We start from the raw sequence: 22,171 nt of genomic DNA, 5'->3' as shown, positions 1-22,171 counted from the left end.
AGAACGGACCTCCAGAACGAATTAAGTACGTAACCCGAGGTACCAGTGTACTGATGACTGTAACTTATAAAGTAGCACTCTGTGTGTTGGCAGCTAAGAAGATCAGGAGGAAAGAACTAGATAAAATAGCGGTCAACTGCAAGAATTACAGGGCATTTTACAATATAAAAACAAGTTCTTAGACTTTCCTTCCCAGGTTCTTGAGCTGACGCTTTCAACATACACTGCTTTAATATAATTATTATTATTATTATTATTATTATTATTATTATTTATTTATTTATTTATACCCCACCCTCCCCAGCCAAGGCCGGGCTCAGAGCGGCTTACAAGCAATAATAAAAACAAGATGAATGATTACAACTTAAAAACAAAACAAAAAATACAACATTAAAATAATGGAACATTAAAATATTAAAATGTAGCCTCATCGCAGGAGGAGAAGGAAAAGAAAAAAGAAAGAGAGGGAGGGAGGGAATCAAATTGGCTCCAAGCCAAAGGCCAGGCGGAACAACTCTGTCTTACAGGCCCTGCGGAAAGAAATCAGATCCTGCAGGGCCCTGGTCTCATGAGGAAGAGCGTTCCACCAGGCCGGAGCCAGAGTTGAAAAGGCCCTGGCTCTGGTTGAGGCCAATCTAACTTCCTTAGGGCCTGGGACCACTAGGGTGTTGTTATTTATGGACCTTGAGGCTCTCCGTGGGGCATACCAGGAGAGGCGGTCCTGTAGGTACGAGGGTCCTAGGCCGTGAAGGGCTTTAAAGGTCAAAAGCAGCACCTTAAATCTGACCCTGTACTCCACCGGGAGCCAGTGCAGCTTGAAAAGCACTGGGTGAATATGCTCCCATGGCAGAGACCCCGTGAGGAGCCTCGCTGCAGCATTCTGTACCCGCTGGAGTTTCTGGGACAGCTTCAAGGGCAGCCCCGCGTAGAGTGAATTACAGTAGTCAAGCCTGGAGATGACCGTCGCATGGATCACTGTGGCCAGGTCGGGGCGGGAAAGGTAAGGGACCAACTGCTTGATGCGGCGAAGGTGGGAAAATGTCATTTTGCAATATGCTTTGTAAATGGCCCTAAAATTTGAAAATGAAGGGTGGTATGCAGATATTTTAAGTTAATTAATAAATGGAGGAAGCAAAGGAAAACAAAACATGACAGCAAAGAAAGTTGTTTCCCTTCCTTTTCCAGTACTTCGCTTTTGAGAAAATAAATATAGAATTTCCACCCATTGGTTGCATGCTGTCCTCAGATGCTTCTGTGAAAAGAATACTGCATTACCCCCAGCACTCGACGAACTTTATTTTGCATCCACTGCAAGCAAGATTGCTGTGAAGCATGCTGTGAATATGTCTCTATTAGATATTGCTTATGACATCATTAGTGGCAAGTGACAAACCACCTGTATTCCCAAAACATCTGAAAGGTACCAGTTTGAAAAGACTGGGCTAGGTGCTCAGCAAGCGTTTTAAAGGAAGATGATAAAAGCATAGCTACTTTGCAGCAAAAACTATTTTTTCCACCTGTTCCTTTTTAGAAAATTGTTTAATACTTTGAAAATTGTCTATTCTCTGCCTACAGCACTAAGTAGTCATTATGATGCCGGCTTTTATTAGAGGGGTGAAAAACAACAGTTTTCCTGCTCAAAAAACCCCCCCACCATGTGTGAACTGGATGCTGTGCTATTGTTTTTGAATGGGGGCACTGCAAGACTGTTAAACAAAGGCTAGAATATGGCATTGGCATATATTTATTATATTCACTGTCTGGATAGCTCTTACTAATTGAGCATTTCTAAGCAACAGGATTTGCTTTGGGATGCGCGCGCGGCAAACCCAGAAGTATTTTGCCAGGTTTCACCACGCGCACATGCACGCAGGTTGCGGAAACCTCGGGATCTGACTGGATCTCCGGAACAGATCCCGTCCACAGCTGGAGGTACTAGTGCAAAGTGACTAAACAGGGTTTTCAAATACTGCACAACACAGCAGTGATGACACAGCCACACTGCAGTCCACAGCACCCTCTGGAAATGTGCCCCTTCCCCTCTGTTTATAGACACTTCCACTACACCAACAGTGCAAAGATCAGTGTAAGAAACTGAGATATGAAAGCTAGGAGCTAAATGGCCCCTTGAAACTAGGTTATGGGAGCAACAACGGAATGTCTAGACACACTTTTTTATAACAAGAATACAAAGCTGAAAATCAATGAACTGCATCTAAAATATTATGTTCATTTTTCACATGGTCTAGTCCTCATCCAAAGACTGCAAAAATCAAAGACGTGCTCCCCCTCACCCCCCTAATATTCTTAAGAGTGTCTCTTATCCAGCCTTCAGAGAGTGGCTGGAAGTGGGGAGGCAGAAAAAGGTCCTCCTTCCCTTCCACTGTGCAGTTTTAATCTGAGATCTTAGGCACCCAGGGCTCTGAAACTGCTCTCTGAAACTGAAATTCCCTGTTGCAAAACATGCCTAGAACAATAGGAGTTTCGAACGCTGGCAAGGATGACCGATTGGATTCCACTCCTAGGCAACAAATGTTTGCACTGCAATCTTATACTAGTGTATTGCAAACTGAGAAACTATATTTCTAGATCGGATGTCATACTAGAATCAATGAAGAATTAACTCAATTTTGAATGTAAGAAGTGCAAACTCTTTTTTGGGATTGCTTTTTGTTGAATACTATATTTTCAATTTATTTTTCTTTGTTGTGCTATGCTTTTTCTTTTAAAACCAATAAAGCATTGAGAGAGAGAGAGAGAGAGAGAGAGAGAGAGAGAGAGAGAGAGAGAGAGAGAAACTAGATTTCCAAAGGTATGTGTCTTCTGGCACATGGAGTCAGCAGCTGAGGAGGTAAATCTAACACAATAAATTGACCTTTTATTGAAATGCAGTAGATACACAGTGAACGTGTAGCATGTGCTTGGAGTGAAAAGCGATCTTTAAAAAGGGTACTCTGATCTGAGTGAGAGCAATGTCAAATAACTGCTCACAAAATGCAAACTGGCAAGTACGGCAGTACATTAAGAAGAAAGCAAGTTATTGCTTTGCAATCTACCAACCAGGTGAAAATGACAAGACATGAAACAGAATTAGTTGCTCCAAAATTATTTTTCAATAACGACTGGAAATATTTACAGACCACAAGTCAGATCTTTCACCCATAAAAGCTGTTTCAAATTCAGTGAAGAGGGGAGGGGGATAATGCGCTCTGGATGTCAGCCAAAGAATAACAAAGTAGATGTAGAAGATTAAAAGAACCAGGGCAAAAGGTGAGGCAATGACTTTGGGTAAAAGAAGTACACACAAGGTTTCTATCCAGATCTACATTCATACCAAAAGTGAGCCAATTATAAGGAAAATCCTATTGCCACTAATAGTAGCTAAGCATAACTACACAGCAAAGGGCATTGGATATCTTGAGAACATGAAGAAACTGTGGAACAGGCTGCCTTCAAAGTGGTAGAACTTCCTTCATTAGAAGTTTTTAAGCAGAGGCTGGATATCCTATCAAGGGCCCTAGGTTTTAAAAACAAAACATGTAGGTGGCAAATCCAGATTAAACTGGGGGTGAGGACTGGAAACGGGATGACTTGTTGATGAGGATGATACCATGTGGATGCAAGTTCACAACGAACAGGCCAGCAACTTCCATCTCTCTACTGAACTATCCATTCAAAGGCTAAAACATATAGTACAAATTATTCCTCATCACTTCCAAAATGGGCACCTATAAATATTGTATGGTCAGTGTTGGGTTAACACAGCCTCTCTCAACCTGGGCCATCCAGACTACAGCTCCCTTCAGTCCCATTCCACCCTTTTGCAAGCTAAGGTTCATGAGAGTTGTAGCCCAAAATATCTGGAGGGTGCCTCATAGGGGATTGTTACTTCTGATGGTACGTTTTCCTGCTCACTCTGGAGTAGGAAGGAGCCACACCTAATTGCCTCTCCTTTAATAATTTCTCTCATTTCTAAAGTGGCTTTACTTCTCCTCAGAGTGGCTCATTTTCTATGTTGCTTCTCCCAACTGCTAGGGGAAATTAGCCACTCTGAAGAGAGGCAAATAGATAGATAGAGAGATGATAGAGAGATGATGATGATAGATAGATGATAGATAGATGATAGATAGATGATAGATAGATAGATAGATGATAGATAGATAGATAGATAGATAGATGATGATAGATAGATAGATAGATAGATAGATAGATAGATAGATAGATGATAGATAGATAGATAGATAGATGATAGATGATAGATAGATAGATAGATAGATAGATAGATAGATAGATAGATGATAGATAGATAGATAGATAGATAGATAGAGACAAGGCAACTGCCTCTTCCCTTTGTGTGTGTCTTTTCTATACCCTCTAGTTTTGTCTACCTGTTGATAGAGAAAGGCAGAATTCTCATATGGAAGCGCTGAGTATAATGTACCAGGCTCATTTCCCATGAGTTAGTTCTTGAACCCAATGCGGTGGTGCTGCTATAGTATCCATGCGCGGCTAATTTAAATGCTGCAGTATTTGTGCTGTGATTATTCTGAATGGCAGCTGTAGAGGATACTTTAAGGAACACAGTTCAGGTTATGCTGAAAATTATCATCTACGAAGACTTGTAAGACAAAGTTGCACAAAAAATACATCAGGCTACCCTGGGTACAGCATACTGATAAAGGTTTCAGCGCTTTCTATGCACACACACAGTCCACTACTTTTCTCCTGCTAAAAATTGGCTGTGGAGGTGTTTGCTGGGCAGGAATACAGCAGGGAAACAAGCATTTATTTGGCCTCTATGGTAAGGAAAAGAGAGAGTTAAGCCTTATTAATAAGAAACAATGGCTAAATACCAAAGTTATGGTTTCTTACAGGCAACAAAACAGCAATGGCTCCTTCTTTTAAGGAAGCACAGCTTTAGTATAAAGCAATTTGGAAATCAAAAAGATTAAGCACACACTGCCACTTGTCTGCTCTAAATTCACCTTTCTCAAGCTGCTTTTCCTCCTACAGAGTTCCAAATACATACTTTCAAATGTAGGCAACTCGTATGCAAAAGCAGCAGGAATGATTCTTATAGATATACCCTCTCATCCAGAATGTCCCCTCCTGAAGTTGCTTTTCAAAAGGGAAATAGGCTACCAGAGTCCTTTGCTCCTCTTTCTGTGTCACGCATAGTTTGGACTTGGGTTCCTGCATGAAAATCCATTCTTAATTCATGGTTAATTCTTTCTAGCTGAGATTTATGAACTAATGAGTAAATCCCACTGGGTCTGGATCTGAAGCTTGCATAAATGTGATTTTCCAGCTCAGGTATCATTGACTAAAGTTACCATATTACATTTCAATGGAAATTGAAAAATTTATTATTTTGCTACACCATATTATTTTGCTACGCCATATATCTTACATTTTATAAAAGTCAATAAACTTGTTTTTTCCAAAGTAATTTATTGCTGGATGACAGAAATATAGTTAAAATGGGATCTTCTGCATGCAAAGCAGATGCCAGATCTTTCTGAACCAAAACACAGTGAACTGAAGAGGAACAAAAACTTTGTGGAATTCTGCTGCACCAGTTTTAAGGACCACATGGTTGTTGTTTTTAACCACATGCCACAATTACATGCAATCAATATTCACTTATTTCTCTGTTCCAAGTAGTCGTGACTCTTGTAATATAAAGTCTTACTAGCAATGCATCCACCTAGTTCTATAAATCATCAGATTAAACAGAAATTGAAAGAAAAGATGAGACAGGTTTGTAATGGCTTCTTTTAAACTGGCTTTTCAGCACTTCAGTGCTATGCAACTTGAAACAATCCAGTTCTTTTTGTTCATTACTAAACAAAGAACCACTATTTGATAATGAGCTTTTCTCAAGGATACTTCACCATTTTATCCTGCTTTCAAATTTTTGCATTAGCAACTTCTACTTTCCTGGTAACAGAAATGTGCTTACATGGAAAAAATAGTCTTTGTTAGGGTTTTTTCCCACTTGTAATACATTCATCTTATTTTTCTGTTCATTCTCTGCACATGCTATAAAACTATTTTGTACTGTTCATATCAAACAATGACTGGTAGCAAAATATTGGTAGCAAGTTTCCACATCACCAGACAAATGAAAATATGTTCCACTTGGATGTAGAAATGCTGTCCAACCAGAGTGTCTATTGCAGTGTATTCCTAACCTTTTCATGCATCTTTAGGAATATTACACTACAGTTTGCACCTTTTAAAAAACCTGCTATGTGACTCAGAAATAAAAGAAACAAGCAATGTTTGGGGAATTCCTCCTAACATCACATCACAAATGCACTGTCACTATGATTATTATGACTAAAAGTCATGGAAGACACTGTACATGCAGGACAGGAAAGCAACTCACATTTTCTATCACAAGCTCAATCTGTTCCCCTAACCCAAACCTTTTCTCACATTAGAACTAAAAGTTTCAGAACTATCAGTTGGGGCAAGGGGGGCCTTGCCAGATTGGCCAAAACATCTAACCACAAACTTAGAAGAGTCTGGACACTTACAACTGAAATCTGCATTCTATGTTACAACATACTGTACCCTAATACAAAATTGGATGCAAAAAAATGGGCTAAAGGACACACTATTCTGTTACATTATTAAAGATAAGAAAATATTGGTCTAGTGGGAAACTGACTGGCAGCTCCATGTAAGCTGCTTTATCTCTGTTTTTCATTGGTATGGGATACTGGCCACAATTAGGAACTGTTGACAGGTGCTAATATGAAGTGCTTTTTTCTGGGGAGATGCAGGGGTACGCATACCCCTAAACATTTTATGAATCTAAGTTTGGCCTCATTGAGGGGCAGTATTTCAATATGAGTTGGAAAATGAGAGTACCCCTAAATATTTTTTAAGAAAAAAAGCACTGCTAATATGTAAAATGCATATTACACATAAACAAGTTTGTATAAACTCCAGTTCAGCAAGGGAAATCTACTAACCAAAGGAGCTCCCCTAAATGGATTTCTCTGCTGTATCATAAGCCTGTTATTCTCACACACATCCATTGAAGGGAACTTCTAACTAGCGCTTAGATCCAAATTAGGGCCAGTACATTTAACACTACTTTCCAATTGTACAAGGTATTTTCTCCATTAAAAAAATGTTAGAAGTTAACTAACAAGCACATTCAATCAGTCCAACTGAAAGAAAATTAAATGGGAATTAAGTTGTTCACAACAACTTAAAACACACTTATTTGAATGGGACTTAAGTGCACATCAAACCACTTAAAGTTGCAATGATGTTAGTGGAATCCAAACAGGTATAGTTTTCTCAGGATTGCGCCCTATACAGTGGTACCTCTGGATAAGAACGGGATCCGTTCCGGAGCCCCGTTCGCATCCAGAAGCAAACACAACCCACGTCTGCATGTGCGCGGGTCATGATTTGCCGCTTCTGCGCATGCGCATGATGTCATTTTGACCATCTGCGCATGCGCGAGCGGCGAAACCCGGAAGTAATGTGTTCTGTTACTTCTGGGTCGCCGCGGAGCCCAACCCAAAAGCGCTCAACCTGAAGCATATTTAACCCGAGGTATGACTGTGTAAGAATTCAGATCATAACCTACCAGTAAAGATCACAGTCAATTATACTAGTGGTATTTGGGGCAGGGGAAGAGCTGTCAGTTTGACGTGCAGAGAAATCTTCCCAGACCCTACATAAGTTCAAGACTATTTGAGTAAGAAATTTCTGTCACTCCAACCCTACAGAGAAATAAAGCAAAACCTTACACCTTCCTTTATTTATTTTTTCTTTTTAATCCAGCTAATCTTATTCAATACTGTATTCTAACTCTAATGGTAAGTAAGCCACCTTGGTTACCACAGAAGCAACCAGATGAGGGGAGGGGAAAGCTTTTTCATGCTCCTGATCGCTGGGCACTTCAGCAATTAAGTTGTTACTACTAAAGAAATACTAAACAATGGCCAGAATCCAAAGATATGTAAGACTAGACCCAGACACTTTAGACTTCTTCATGAATAGCATTCCCGCTAAGCCACATCTCAAGCTGCTTCTGAAACTGAAGGGAGTTTCAAAGCTGCATGCTCCAAAATTGGGCTTTATATAGTTCATAACTCCACTGATTATACCTCAAAGGAAACAGTCTGAGGATTGCAGTCATAACCAAAGCATCATGGCTCAGCTAGAGAAGACCCAAATCCTGCAGAAAAAAGTCCCATGAACTCCATCAACGTGGGATTGTGTCTACACAGATTCATACTACCATTCCTTGTTCACATACAGTACACCATTGTTAAGTTTGATGCCACCCTGTACGCTGCTACTACTTTCAAAACGGAAAATGGCAGGGAAATGAGTCCTCCCCCCCCCTCGAAAAAAATCCCCAAGATACCAAGCAAAAGAAATGTTATGCTGGAGGTAATTTTTTGTACTCTTCTCAGTTCTGACACATCTCTCCCCCCCCTTCCAAAAAGTAATTGTTTGAGGTAACAACAGCTTCTTTTCTGTGCAATGTAAAAAAAAAAAATTGAGGAGGGGGGGCAGAGATGCTAGTCAACAAGAGGCAGCAGAGCACTCGTTCCAACACTGTAGGCCACTTTGGAAACACAAGCTCAGAAACCCTCCTCGTTTGTTACCTGACACACTTCACCAGCTACAGAAAACGACGGCGGGAGGAGGGTGGGCAGCGCCTCGGAATTATTCTGTGCTAAAATATTTACAAGCCTCCAGGCGCCCTCTGAAAAAAAATCAAATGCGAACCCCATGGCCACCGAAACAACACTGAGGCATTGCAGTGAAGTGCAGCTGTTATGCAGAAGGCTGTTAACTTTTGTTTAAAATTGTGGGGAGAGGAGGAGAGACCGGGGGGAAGATGGCACCTTCTTCTGTGCAGCCTCCCTCCTTTCCATTCCAAGGCACCAGGCGCGAGCTTCCCCTCCTCGAGCACATCCCAGAAGAGTATTATTTTTATTATTTGGAAGGAGATCGCCGATAACACAATGGCTGCAGCTGTAACGAAGCCCCCCCCCGCTCACCCCCCTGTTCTTCATTAAGCAATTCCTGCTCAGCCTCCCTTCACCACCCTCGCCCGGGTCTGAAGGCGCGCCGCTCACCTTGCTCCGCCTGGACCCGTTGGCAAAGGACTAAGAGCACCCCGAGGAGCATGGCAGCCTTGAAAAGGGGCCCTTTGGTGGCCGCGGCTGCCTCGGCGCTTCTCCGATCAGGGCATGGCGGCAGCAGCGGCGGCAGCAGCAGCAGCAGCCTGAGGCCAACGCCGGTCGCCCAAGCCCGCGAGATGCCTGCTGCAAAGAGTCCCCGCAGGCGCACGGGAAGCTCACACCTCAGGGTGCTGGTGGAAGCAGCAGCAGCAGCAGCAGGCGCCACGGCCGCCTCGTCGCCGAGAGCCATTTGTGGGGCGGCTCAGATGGCACATCCCCGTCGAGGGTCCGGCGCCCCTCAGAGCCCGCGGCTGCCCATCGAGGCGCGAGGCAGGTCGCGAGCTCCCGCCGACGCCACCTGACAGCAGCAGCAGGTGCAAAGGCTGCGGAGACGCCTCATGGAACCGCCCGTCGCCGCCGCTGCCGGGCCCTTCCCGCCTCCCCGCCTAGCTGCGGGCGCCGGGGACGCCTCTGCCTGGCAACAAGAGACGCCGCCGAGGGGGCCTCCTCGCTCGGCCGCCCGCCGGTCCTCGTGCCTGACGGCTTCTTTCCCTCGCTCCCGGGCCGGAGTTGGGCTTGCAGCGCGCAGAGAGAGGGCGCCTCATCGACAAAGGAATCACGTAGCAGCGACACCCTCCGCCCCCTTCACGCTCGTCTAGGGGCGGAGATGGCGGCGCTCCTAAGGCGAGGGGGACCTCTTCTGGGCTCCGGGCGCCCTTGCAGGGCCAGCGCGCGCGCCTCTCCCTCTGGAGCGGGGCTCCCGTGGGGGTGGGCTGGCGGACCTCGCTGTGACCCAGACCACCGCGCCACCCACCGAGGGAGGTGCAAAGGGGGTCCCTCACATGCACGCCAAAGTCGCTCCCTTACCTCTTTAAAAGAAAATGGAGGCGGAGTGGAATCGCACCTTCCCACTCTTCACACTAGGCATGGCAGTCTTTCCCCAATATCAGGGGCAGTTATAGTGCCTGAAAACGGACTTAGGAAGCTTGTTTCATAAATGCAGTTTTATTGATTTTATGCTGTTCAGAACCATGGTATCTTCTCTTAAGGTAGGCAGGATTTTTAAAGATTATTTATTTATTTATTTATTTATTTATTTATTTATTTATTTATCAAATGAAAAGAATTAATGAAAACCTCATCCTTAGACCACCACTGTCCTTCCCAACCAAAAAACCCTTGACGCATGTGAAACAAAGGCACTTGTCCCATTATGTTCTCATGGTGCCCATGAAGTCCGGAGTCACTCCAGAGAAAGGGGTCTTCTGCATGGATGTTTCAGTACCCCATAACCAACACTCTAGGAGTCCTCAACACCAAGTTTGAGACTATGCTAGTCTGAGATACCCTAGCAGAATCCCTCTCTGTCCCAGTTGCCAACACATGGTACAAACACTCAGCCCTGGAACCTGGCTGAAAATTAAATTCACTTATAGACTGTAACCAAAACCCCACACCTTCCCAACTTCTGTTGTTGCTGATCCAAATACCTAGACGGTTGTGGCTGAGAAGTATTCATTTCACCTAGGTCAAAGTAATACATTCAAGGTCAGCTCTCTCCATGATCTGGTCATAGGTGACAGAGAGTTTATTCTTAAGCTACCTGACTTTTAAGTAACAGCACCAGGATGTCCAAAGTCAAGTTGGCAGAGTTACAAAGTTTACCATGGATGGAGATGGACCAAAGTTTGTGCGTGGGACAATATAATTGTCCTCCCCTTATATAGCCATTTCATATCTCCCCCTCCCCATAATCACTGTTATCAAGTATGTTTTTACCTCTGCATGACCATCAGACACATTTCCCGGGCACATCATCACATCCAGACGCCCCTAGTGCAAGATGCATGTACACATGCGATTTCCATGCATGTACACATGCGATTTCCATGTACACATGCGATTTCTAGGTATACTGGGGTAAATAAATATAAGCTGCATAAGCTGGAGGTGGTGCTTGCTGATGCATTTGAGTGAGAAGTAAACATAGTTCAGTAGGTTTGTACCACCCTTGAAGATTCAGATTTTCTACTGGTGTGCTCTTATACCTAGCCTTACTTCTGAATGTCCAGGTAGCTGTAGTGGGAAGGAGTGAGAGCTTTGTAGCACCTAAACCTGATGCCAGCTCCACCTTTCTTGAAGGAGAATCCAGCCACACTTATGCAATGCTTTGTGCTCTACATGTGATGCTGATAAAAAATTCTCTTGTTTTTATAGTCTGGTTTATGTATTCTTTAATATCATTACCCACCCTGAAGTCTTTTGACAAAGGTCAGGATATAAATGTTAAGCAAAGAAAACAAACAAACAGAGCTGCCTTTGATTATGTTAGGAAATTGCACTTGGTTCAGAGAGTGGGTGCCAAGCAGTTAACAGCAGCAAGATACATGAAGCGTATTGAAACTACAGTCCTGGTTCCCCAGCAGGTTTCCAGTCCCAGTTAAAGGCTCTGGTTTTGACAAAGAAAGCCGAGTGGTAGGGGTACATCACAAAACACATTCTTCTGTGTGAATCTACCCACATACTTAGATCATTTATGTCATGGGTAGGCAAACTAAGGCCCGGGGGCCGGATCCGGCCCAATCACCTTCTAAATCCCGCCCACAGACGGTCTGGGAATTCGCATGTTTTTACATGAGTATAATGTGTCCTTTTATTGAAAATGCATCTCTGAGTTATTTGTGGGGCCTGCCTGGTGTTTTTACATGAGTAGGATGTGTGCTTTTATTTAAAATGCATCCCTAGGTTATTTGTGGGGCATAGGAATTTGTTCATTATTTTTTTTTTCAAAATCTAGTCCGGCCCCCCACAGGGTCTGAGGGACAGTGGACCGGCCTCCTGCTGAAAGTTTGCTGACCCCTGATTTATGTACATCTTGCACTTTGGGCATGATATTTAAAATTAAGAGATTGGGCAGGCCCCCACCCAGTCATTTTGGTTGCTCTTTAGACCTCCACACAGTGCAAAATTTGCAGAGGGATTTTAAGCACGTTCAGTTGGCTGCACTTGGAAACCCTTATGTAAGCAGTTACACTGTCTTAACATACAGATATCTGAAGAGCAGCTGGGGGGGTTAAGGGGAGGCATTTGAGCAATGCATGTTCCTAGCTTTATACCTCATGGTGTGTGTGCACGTGCGTACACATCCACCAGAGGGAGTCTATATGGGACTGGTTCTTTCCAGGGATGTACTTACTTCTTTTTGTGCATTTTTAGGAACAACCCAGATGCTTCTGTACTGTCCTCAAAGCCAGTCCCACATATATACATAGATAAATAAAACATTATAGTGATCTTGGAGGTTACCAGGCATGGATCAGTGAGGCCAGGCTCTTTCCTCCTGCCTTACAATGGGAACACTCTCACCTTGGCCTGCTCCTTGACTGTCTCTTTGGGAGAGGTAATGGTGTCATGGATGATTCATTAATACTTATGCTTGGAATTTTTTTTTATTATGAACCCATCACTAATTACTGCTTGATATGCCAATGTTAGTTTCCAGTTTGTGCTCTCTCAAGAAACATTACAGCAGATTCATATGCATGATAATGTCTTCTCAACAGAACTTCTATGCTCTTCATTGGGACTGTAAGAAGACACTTTGAAACAAGAATGCTTGGGGAAATTGTAAGATAAAGAGTCTGAAGACAAATTGACCACATATTGCATTAATGAAATATGCAGCCCTGTGGTAGCTTTATAAGGAACCTTTTGTCACTGGATTATGACCATTTTGGAGAGTTACACTTCATAGAGCATAATATTGAGCCTGTTGTTAATGTACGTTATCTTAAAGGTATGTTCTAACATTTGTAAGCTGTGCCCAGCCAAATCAACCTGTTTGCACAAGGACTTGTTTGTGTAACAGAATGTCCTCTTCCTCCTCTCTCCTCCCCCCAAATCTGGTCCAGAGGGTCAGGTGAAACCCCAGAACAGATCTGAAGGGTACAGGAGGCAGAGAGGAAGGCAAATTTCTATTGCACAAATGGGATCATTTTGTGCGATACAACCCTGTCGGTGGTATGCAATTTTTATTTAGAGACCTATTGATATTAATTGACCTAATGTGCATTAATTCCAGTGTACCTCCTCTCTGTAAAACCTAGTTGAATACCACCCTTTTTATTTTGGTACTTGAATCAAATAAAAAATCAAAACCCTGTATTTCGAATTCTCTATAATTCAGGCAGGGTGGGCAAATCAATGGGCAATCAAATGCTGGGGTGGGCAACCCTATTCTGTGCACCCCCAGTACTGCCAATAGTGCTCTTTACCATTTCTTCTACTTGAACAAAATGTGTGTTTCCTCGGGGGGTGTCAGCTGGATAACTCATTCTTTTCCTCTATCTATTGCAAAAGTGTGGAAGCTATGTATTGTGGATGCTGTTGTCATGATAAGGGTTTGCGGGGTACAGGAATCACCTTTCACCTGTGCTCCTTGTCATACCACTTTTAAATTAAACAAATAATCTCTATTTAGTGTCCACTTTTTCCCTCTGGGGAAAAAATGACCCTGATCAAATTCTTAGTTAAAGCAATTCTTAAATTTCCCCACTGAGGAACAAGCTGGGGTGGAGGGGAAAGAACACTTTTAAAGAAGCCTGATTAAAATGTAACAAAGAGCAATAGAAAAAGAATGAGGGTAGCAAAAAAGCAAAGTTGGAAAACAAAATTTTCTACAAAATACCCATAAGACGATTCAAGAATTAAGGCTGCAGATATCATTAAATAGAAGCACAATTCTGAATGCTGAATAAACAAAAAAGATAATTCTGTCTTGGATGCTTGGCAGCTACATTCTCAGGAAATAAATAATATGAAGCTAAAATACATTCAATTTTCTGTTGGTAGTCTTTTAAGATACTATTTTCGCACTCATTTCATTTTTTGTCTGCAGGCATTGCTCCTCTCAGCTGCTGTGATGATTTTTAGATGTGTTGCTGTGTCATCAATGTTGTGTCTTATGGTTTGCAATGCTGTTACTGTTTTATTTTGAGTGGGCTAATCCTAACATACACACATATCCCACCTAAATCTGTAGTCCTAATATTGCTAAATGAAGCAAAATGCTCTTCATTATTAGTATTTTAAGAAAGTGCAAACAAATGTTAATGGATATTACTGAATTTTGAAGGGAGTTGGATTGAAATTAATGGTTTCTAGCTGTTATGGTAAAAGAATATGGAAGAAATATTTTTTCTTTTTTTCTTGTTTTAATAAGGTTTAAGCTACAATAATTTAAGAAGCTGAAAAGAAAATAAAGGGTTAATTAATTGTGAAGTTAGGAGATCAGGATTTGCTGGATAAATAATTTGATCTAGAAAACAAGAAGGGGAGGTTCAAGGAAGTCAAAGGACGATGGTTTGGAAACTAGGTTTTGAAAACTATGTGTTTTTAATATTGTCTTTTTTCTTTGTGCTTTTTTTCTCTTTTTTTGTTTGTATAAAATGGAAAACCCTAATAAATATTCATAAAAAAAACAAAAAAACAAATGTTAATGGAAATACTATCAATTTAAGCTGCTTCTTTCATATTTCATGGGAAACAAGATTCCATGCAATGCTGTGAAACTTCCAAAAGGAGCAGGGGAAAAAATGTTCCTGTCATAGTAATGCTGAAACATTCGGGCAGAGCCCCCTGGTGGACTGCAATTCTATTACTTGAAAGTTTAAATGCTTTTATTTATCAAATTTTATTAAGTCAACAAATACCCATAGCGTGAATTTAAAATTTTATGACACGCTGCAAAAGTACAATGTCAGCTGATATTTCTTACATGCTGGATTTTGCAATTACAAAGATCTCAAATGCAGCATGCCAATGTCTGCTAGGAGTAAAACTCATGGAAACAACTATGTAGGAAAAACATCTTGTGTAAAGTGGCCTTCAAATTACAATATGTGTGCAACATAGATTGGGGGATTTTCAGAATATTTATTATTCTTTATTATCCTTTTATTCCCATTACATTACTGATGGAGGGAGGGAATACCTATCATTCAAAAATACACATTGCTTGGAAGGAAAAAATGATGCTTATCATAAAACTGCACAATTGGATGGATCAATTGGATGGAACAAAGAACAAAAAAAGAACACTGGGTTGGCCTAGTGAAAATGTACCATTTGAGAAACCACAACCAATAATCAATTATTGCTGTTTCCACATGGGCAAAGGAAGTTCTTTTTAAAAATAAATAAATAAATAAATAGTAGTAGTAATGTACTGTGCTAAGCGGTAGCCTCAGATTAGGTCCCAACATCTTTGCTATGCTTTTCTGTTCAAAGCACATACCAACCTCAATAAAAGGAAACTTACTGGGGGGAAATGTCTTGTCCAAAAGCATAATTAGCATCAATAACATGGGTAGGCAAACTAAGGCCTGGAGGCCGGATGCAGCCCAATCGCCTTCTCAATCCGACCCGCTGATGGTCCAGGAATCAGCGTGTTTTAACATGAGTAGAATATGTCCTTTGATTTAAAATGCATCTCTGGGTTATTCGTGAGGCCTGCCTGGTGTTTTTACATGAGTAGAATGTGTGCTTTTATTTGAAATGCATCTCTGGGTTATTTGTGGGGAATAGGAATTCGTTCATTATTATTTTTTTCCAAAATATAGTCCGGCCCCCCACAAGGTCTGAGGGACAGGCCCCCTGCTGAAAAAGTTTGCTGACCTCTGATCAATAACTTGCTACTACCTGGAAATAGTACAAGGATTGGCAAGAGATCTCCTATTACATTCTGCACATCAATTGCTTCATCTCTTGGAGACATTTTCTTCATCTATGTCCATGTCGTTGGGGATGGGGAAATTTGCCCTAAGGTAACTAGTTATATATTATATTCCATGGCAGTTTCACTTTGCTTCCACGTTATACTGGGGATAGGCTATTGTTACTGCCTGCCCATTTCTCACTAACCATTGCCCTTGTGAGGTAGGCTTTCAGCTACCTAGAACTAAAATGCAGATGGCACCACAAGGTATAATTATAATGTAACATCCACAGCAGCCTTAATAGAAATAGGAACTGGCTATTCCTTCTTCTGGATGTGGGTGGTGCTGTGGGTTAAACCACAGAGCCTAGGACTTGCCGATCAGAACGTCGGCGGTTCAAATCCCCGCAACAGGGTGAGCTCCCGTTGCTCAGTCCCTGCTCCTGCCAACCAAGCAGTTCAAAAGCATGTCAAAGTGCAAGTAGATAAATAGGTACCGCTCCAGTGGGAAGGTAAACAGCGTTTCTGTGCGCTGCTCTGGTTCGCCAGAAGCGGCTTACTCATGCTGGCCACATGACCCAGAAGCTGTATGTCGGCTCCCTCAGCCAGTAAAGCGAGATGAGCGCCACAACCCCAGAGTCGGCCACGACTGGACCTAATGGTCAGGGGTCCCTTTACCTTTACCTTTATTCCTTCTCCCACTCCTGATGTTTTCATCATCCTTCATCAAAATTAGGAGCTTTGGCAAAAAAAGTGTAACTGCTTTATGAATAAACTTTGTGGTTTTTAGCACAATGATTCTCTGCATGGGACTGGCATGAGCAGGTATTCTTTTCAATCAATTCCACATCAGACTGTCTGCTCCTCTAACACAGATCACATGTATTCCATTGCCAATGGAAATAAATAATAATCTACTGGAGCATCATGTCTCAATACATCCTTAAGACGAATGCTTTCCCCCCCATTTGGCAACTTGTACCATCACCATTCCACTGGCATCTCAGAGGAACTACATGTCAGAAAAGCTGCAATTTTCAATGAAGTCCAAAACCACCATGCGTTCCAATAGTTACATTTTCTGTTGACTGGCCAAAAATGGAAGCTCAAATGTTCTTGAAGATCACTTCAGTCAAACTATTTGGGGGGAAATCACATCACTAAGATAAAGCTGGTGGCCTGAATCCTGTGAAACTGGAAATTTGTATAAATGAGCCCTTGAGAGTTAGAGAAAAAATTGAAAAGCTTTTCAGTTATCTCAATCTACTTTAATAAAAATAAAAGCCGACAAGTTCCATTTGCTGCAATATATATTTTAATTCAAAGTGAATCTCGACAGTAATACACCATAAATTCTTATTTTGACACTCACCAAAATAGTCACCTGGAAAACCCGCTTTTTGTGACAAAGTACAGAAGGCTTGGTCACATTTAAATCACTGAGAACTAGAGAGAAATACTATCGCAAACTGTAGGAAACATTACATCCATAAAAATTTTCCCAGTCCTCTTATTGTAATATTGCACAGTGCAATTGCTACATGGCAAACTAGTGTAGCACAGAAATCAAGAACAAAAAAGCCACAAGTCTACAAATAATTGTTAAACTGTAACAGTTCAAACTTAGTAACCAAATCTATATTAGTTCTAAAACAAATCTACAGCTTGCAGTGTGATTTTAGCATTTACCGAACACAAACCAAGTTAAAATTAGCTGTAAATACAGAATATTTGAAAATTAAAAATAAAATAATTAGTTAATACAGTAGTATATTTGATCAATAACACACCCTGAATTAAAGTTAAAAACCGAATACAAGGGATTCATATAAAAATTAAATTTCCAAATTAAAAATCGTATGCAATTTTGTTATCATGCAGTGTTTTATTTAAAAGGCATCAGAAGTATAAGATGTATATATGGGATTACTTTGACCATAGATTTACACCAATTTTTTGTCTGGACAGACCCTTAGCCCTCCTAAAGCTATAGCAACCATAAGTAGGTTATCCCACAGCTAAATTATTCCGCTGCAGCCAAAGTCAACAGAACTGTTTTGCTGTGCAACTGCAGAGTATAGCCTGAGAGAGGGCAGAAGATCTAGTCCTTCACTGCAATGCTCATTGCAGAACTGGTTGTTGAGTAGCACATTATGCTCAGTGCTGATTGTGGCAGAACTTAATTTATCACTTCTGAAAAGTAAAAAATATTTGCTCTTTTGCAATATGCTAGGAGTCAGAGGCTACCTTTGGGGTATTACTCTTAGAAGCGGTTCTATGTTTGACATGGTGTAATGTATCAAGTATATTACAGTGGTGCCTCGCAAGACGAAAAGAATCCGTTCTGCGAGTCTCTTCGTCTAGCGGTTTTTTCGTCTTGCGAAGCAAGCCCATTGACGGATTAGCGGATTAGCGCTATTAGCGGCTTTTAGCGGCTCTTAGCGGATAAGCAGTTTAGCAGCTTAGAAAAGGGGGGGGGGGGAGAGAAGAAAAAAAACCGCAGGAACTCGCAAGACATTTTCATCTTGCAAAGCAAGCCCATAGGAGATTCGTTTTGCGAAGCACCTCCAAAACGGAAAACTCTTTCGTCTAGCGAGTTTTCCGTCTTGCGAGGCATTCGTCTTGCGGGGCACCACTGTAGCTTTGTATCCCAAACACAATTTAAAACATAGTAAATACTCTACAGAGCAAGACAGGTCCAAGTAAATTAAGAGAATACATTTTTATTTGGTGACAATTATAGAAAAAGTAAGCTAACTTCTGGTGCTCATGGCTCCTGATGCGTCCACTGCCAGCAATGGAGCTAAGCATCAAGAAATGCCATTCTCAACACCAAGGAGTTAACAGAAAAGAGGAATTTACTGAACCATAAACATTAAGGAACATGACAAAATCTGCTTGATTATTTTCTTGATTCCATCTGCTTCAATATATGCTGAAAAGGTTTCAAATTAGAGCACGTTATTCTTGTCTTTATTTGTTAGAGACACATTTGTATTTCTACAAAACACATAAAACTGTTTATGAAAAACCCAGAATATTCCTTTAGTGTGCCCAAGAGCATATCTGCACTCAGTGGGACTTGTCACTCTTTTCATCTGAACAGCAACTCTCCCATGCCATTATCACAAAGCTGGGTTTTAAGCTTTTCCAACTTTCAGAAGTGGTTTTTTTTGGGGGGGGGTACATGACACTGGGCGCTTTTTAAAAAAGCCCCACCTGGTCATGCAAAGCTGCAGCTCTCTGACTGTGGCCTAAGAGTTGTGAGAAAGGGTTAGGGTTTATTTCCATATTCAGCCATTAAAATGTACTGCTGGTTTTGGTTTTTGTCAACTAATACTGCTGTATTTCAGTCCTGAAAAGTAAATCAAATGTAGGCACATTTTTTCCACTTAGACATTCGTTAAATAAAACACTGCTTGTGTTAATGGAACAAAGAAAAATCAGCTGTTAGACTGCTGAGGCTGCAATCCTCACACTTTCCTAGAAGTAATGCCCACTGAACTCTGTGGGGATTACTTTTAAGTAAACATGCCTAGGATTGTGCTTGAGAGAAACCCTTTGCACTCCTATTCCAGTCTATGCTGCAATAACTGTATTCCAGAATCTTTGTTTATATATAAAAAAAAGTTAAGTCAAGCCACCAAGATAGTTTTCTTAAGTGTCTACACAATGTCAATATGAACACATACAAATTAAATTACATGGATACACCCATTTATATGCAATGATAGTTAATGGAGATAAAATACTGATGCAAATAACACACCCCAAAATAACATATGCAATTGTCTTCCATCATTTACAATATAGTAGTTACAACACTCCAAACATGAAAGCAAACAAAAACAAAATCAACCCCATACTTCCATTTCATGTCATTAGACTTATACAGAAATTAGAAGGGTAAGAACTAGTTAAATCACCTAATTTCACAGCTATCTGAAGTGGCAATCATTATATAGCAGCTTATCTATGATACATTCAAGATAGATGATACAATTTATTACTTGCCTCATAAGCTAAAACACAACCTCACTTTAATACCCTCCTTTTAAAACCCATCCCTATCACTACACTTGAGGTCTATGAAAAAAGTAGCTACCTTTTAATAGGAAATGGATGATTAAGTCTTTGGTGCTGCAAAAGCAATCTTATTTGAACAAGAACAAAAACACACACACACACAGAAATGATGCACTTCCTAGAGGGGAAAATGCATGTAATTTGTTGTCCCTGACGGAATGTATTAAATAAGAAAATACCCCCACCCCCAAAAAAGGCTAGAACAAATACTAGAATGTAAAAAGGCTAAAATCTCTCCCATGCATAAATGAAAAATTGCACACAAAGTACTCACACCTTTTCAAGCTTCAATAGTAAATATTCTGCTACTATTTATTAAATACTGCATGGTTTGCTCAAGCTAAGATGAAACCACAGCATGAATCAATGAGCATTTTGCTTTTTTCTTTCATAATCTAGCCAAGTCATGCCTACTGCACCTCTAACAGGTTATTAAAATCCAGTTGGACTTAAACACTTTGAAAATAAACTACTTAGATTGTATTGCAGTTCCACTGAACAGTATAAAACACCATTTTTTTAATTCAACAGCTACTGAATCAACTTTTCCTATGAACTACAAAATGCTTTCCGTGAAGCTGATCATTCGGGGGGGAATATCAGACAGCAGAATTCAGCTACAGCAAAACATGCTGTCCCCTAGATAAAGAAATCACAACCTATACTAAAATCATACCACACACAAATAAAAAAAGAAAGAGAGAGAGAGCGCATAACTCTATGAAATAATCAGCAAAACTGAATGTTAAGTGCTGCAGTCCTCAACATTTATAATATAGTAACATTAACAACCTCAAATATTTAAGGCACTATGTGTGGGAACAGTTTACAATGCAGCTGAGATTATTAGGACACCAACATTTAAGAGCAAATTTCTAGGCAACTTTGTTTTTGCCCATGCAAAGGACACATGCAATGTGAAGAACAGCTCAACCTTTTTTAGATAAGTGACTCGACACTGAACACCAAGATACATAATACAAACAAGTTACTCATACATGATACTGATGACACATGTGCATCTGTTGCTCTAAATCTGTACACTCAATGGCTTCCCAAATGTAGACGTGTCTCGCACTAGTTAGAAGGCAATTTTATAAAAAATAGTAGGAGCAAAACTGGATTTCTGCTCCCATAAGTCACCTGTCTGGAGTTACTCTATAAGAAGATAACATGACTAAAGACAAATTTATACCAAATGTGCAAAAACACATTAAAAGTGAGTTAAAGCTCAAGGTTGTTTAAATTGCACCCAAGTCTAACATGATTAAAAAAAATATCTTTTTGTTGTGCCATGGCTAATATTTATTAAACACCATGTTTTCCTCTCAAATCACATGTATGTATCACTGAGCTCTGTCAGCGTACTTGAGTTCTCACATAAATGGATACTGGCTGAGTTTCGTTGGACTCAATGGAAATCCTGTGTAAGCAGGTGATGCAATGTAAGAATGTGGTGGGAAAATTGGTTTGTACTGAGTCTGGTGGATGGTTGGGGAAGGTAGCAGTCGGGGATTTATGCCCACTGGGACCTGGTGAACTAGACCACCATGATGAGAGATACTGTAAGTGGGATGCTGTAAGATCGGTCTTGAGGTACATGGTGAGGCTAGGATGTGGGCAACGGGAGCAGCAGTAGTGAGGGGCGCAGATGATGGATACGGCAGAATAGCAGGCTGTCCTCCAAGATGTGTACTTCCAGCCAAATGTGCATGGACTGAGGTATGAGTGGGACTTCCATGTTGAAGGGAGAATGCATGACTGGCAACATTAGCTGGGATATAAGCCTGCTGTCTCCAATGACCACAGTTTCCATTCCACTCCTGAGACCCAGATCCAAAGTGTTGAACCTGTCTCAAGAGAAACTGCAGTTAATTTCAAGCAGTAAATACAAGATTCCCCAGTCTCCAAAGTGGACAGCTATCACATCTAAACAATCTTTCTTCTGTTCCCACCAACGCTGCCTGAAACATCTTTGGGGATGGGCTTCCTCCACCTCCTTGTGGTCATATATGTCCACCACCCCACAATCATAAGAACTACGCTGCTGGATCGAACCAAGGGGTCGTTGGCATTTTGTTCCCATAAATGGTCAGCTAGATCAGTGGTCTTCAACTGGTGGGATGGGACCATACTTGTGGGTCACAGCCTGACCCAAGGTGGGTCACACAATAGGAGCACTATCACCATGCAAATATATGGTAAA

At 41.2% G+C, this 22,171-nt stretch overlaps 2 protein-coding genes across 8 annotated transcripts in view; both read right to left on the bottom strand.

Annotated features, from left to right (window-relative positions):
- The window catches only part of KIAA1549L (KIAA1549 like), a 146,177-nt gene extending 136,581 nt beyond the window's left edge, over positions 1–9,596 (bottom strand). For all 4 annotated transcript variants that reach the window (XM_053390505.1, XM_053390515.1, XM_053390525.1 and 1 more), the window contains exon 1: positions 9,120–9,596. In XM_053390505.1, the coding sequence (XP_053246480.1) occupies positions 9,120–9,414 (295 nt within the window). In that variant the 5' untranslated portion in view covers positions 9,415–9,596. The remainder of the gene's footprint in view (positions 1–9,119) is intronic.
- Positions 9,597–18,598: 9,002 nt separating this feature from the next.
- The window catches only part of HIPK3 (homeodomain interacting protein kinase 3), a 64,984-nt gene continuing 61,411 nt past the window's right edge, over positions 18,599–22,171 (bottom strand). For all 4 annotated transcript variants that reach the window (XM_053390462.1, XM_053390490.1, XM_053390471.1 and 1 more), the window contains one exon: positions 18,599–21,815. In XM_053390462.1, the coding sequence (XP_053246437.1) occupies positions 21,342–21,815 (474 nt within the window). In that variant the 3' untranslated portion in view covers positions 18,599–21,341. The remainder of the gene's footprint in view (positions 21,816–22,171) is intronic.

Source organism: Podarcis raffonei, chromosome 1, assembly GCF_027172205.1.
Source record: "Podarcis raffonei isolate rPodRaf1 chromosome 1, rPodRaf1.pri, whole genome shotgun sequence".
NCBI classification, from domain to species: Eukaryota; Metazoa; Chordata; class Lepidosauria; order Squamata; family Lacertidae; genus Podarcis; species Podarcis raffonei.
This window is presented reverse-complemented; position numbering and strand designations above follow the sequence as displayed.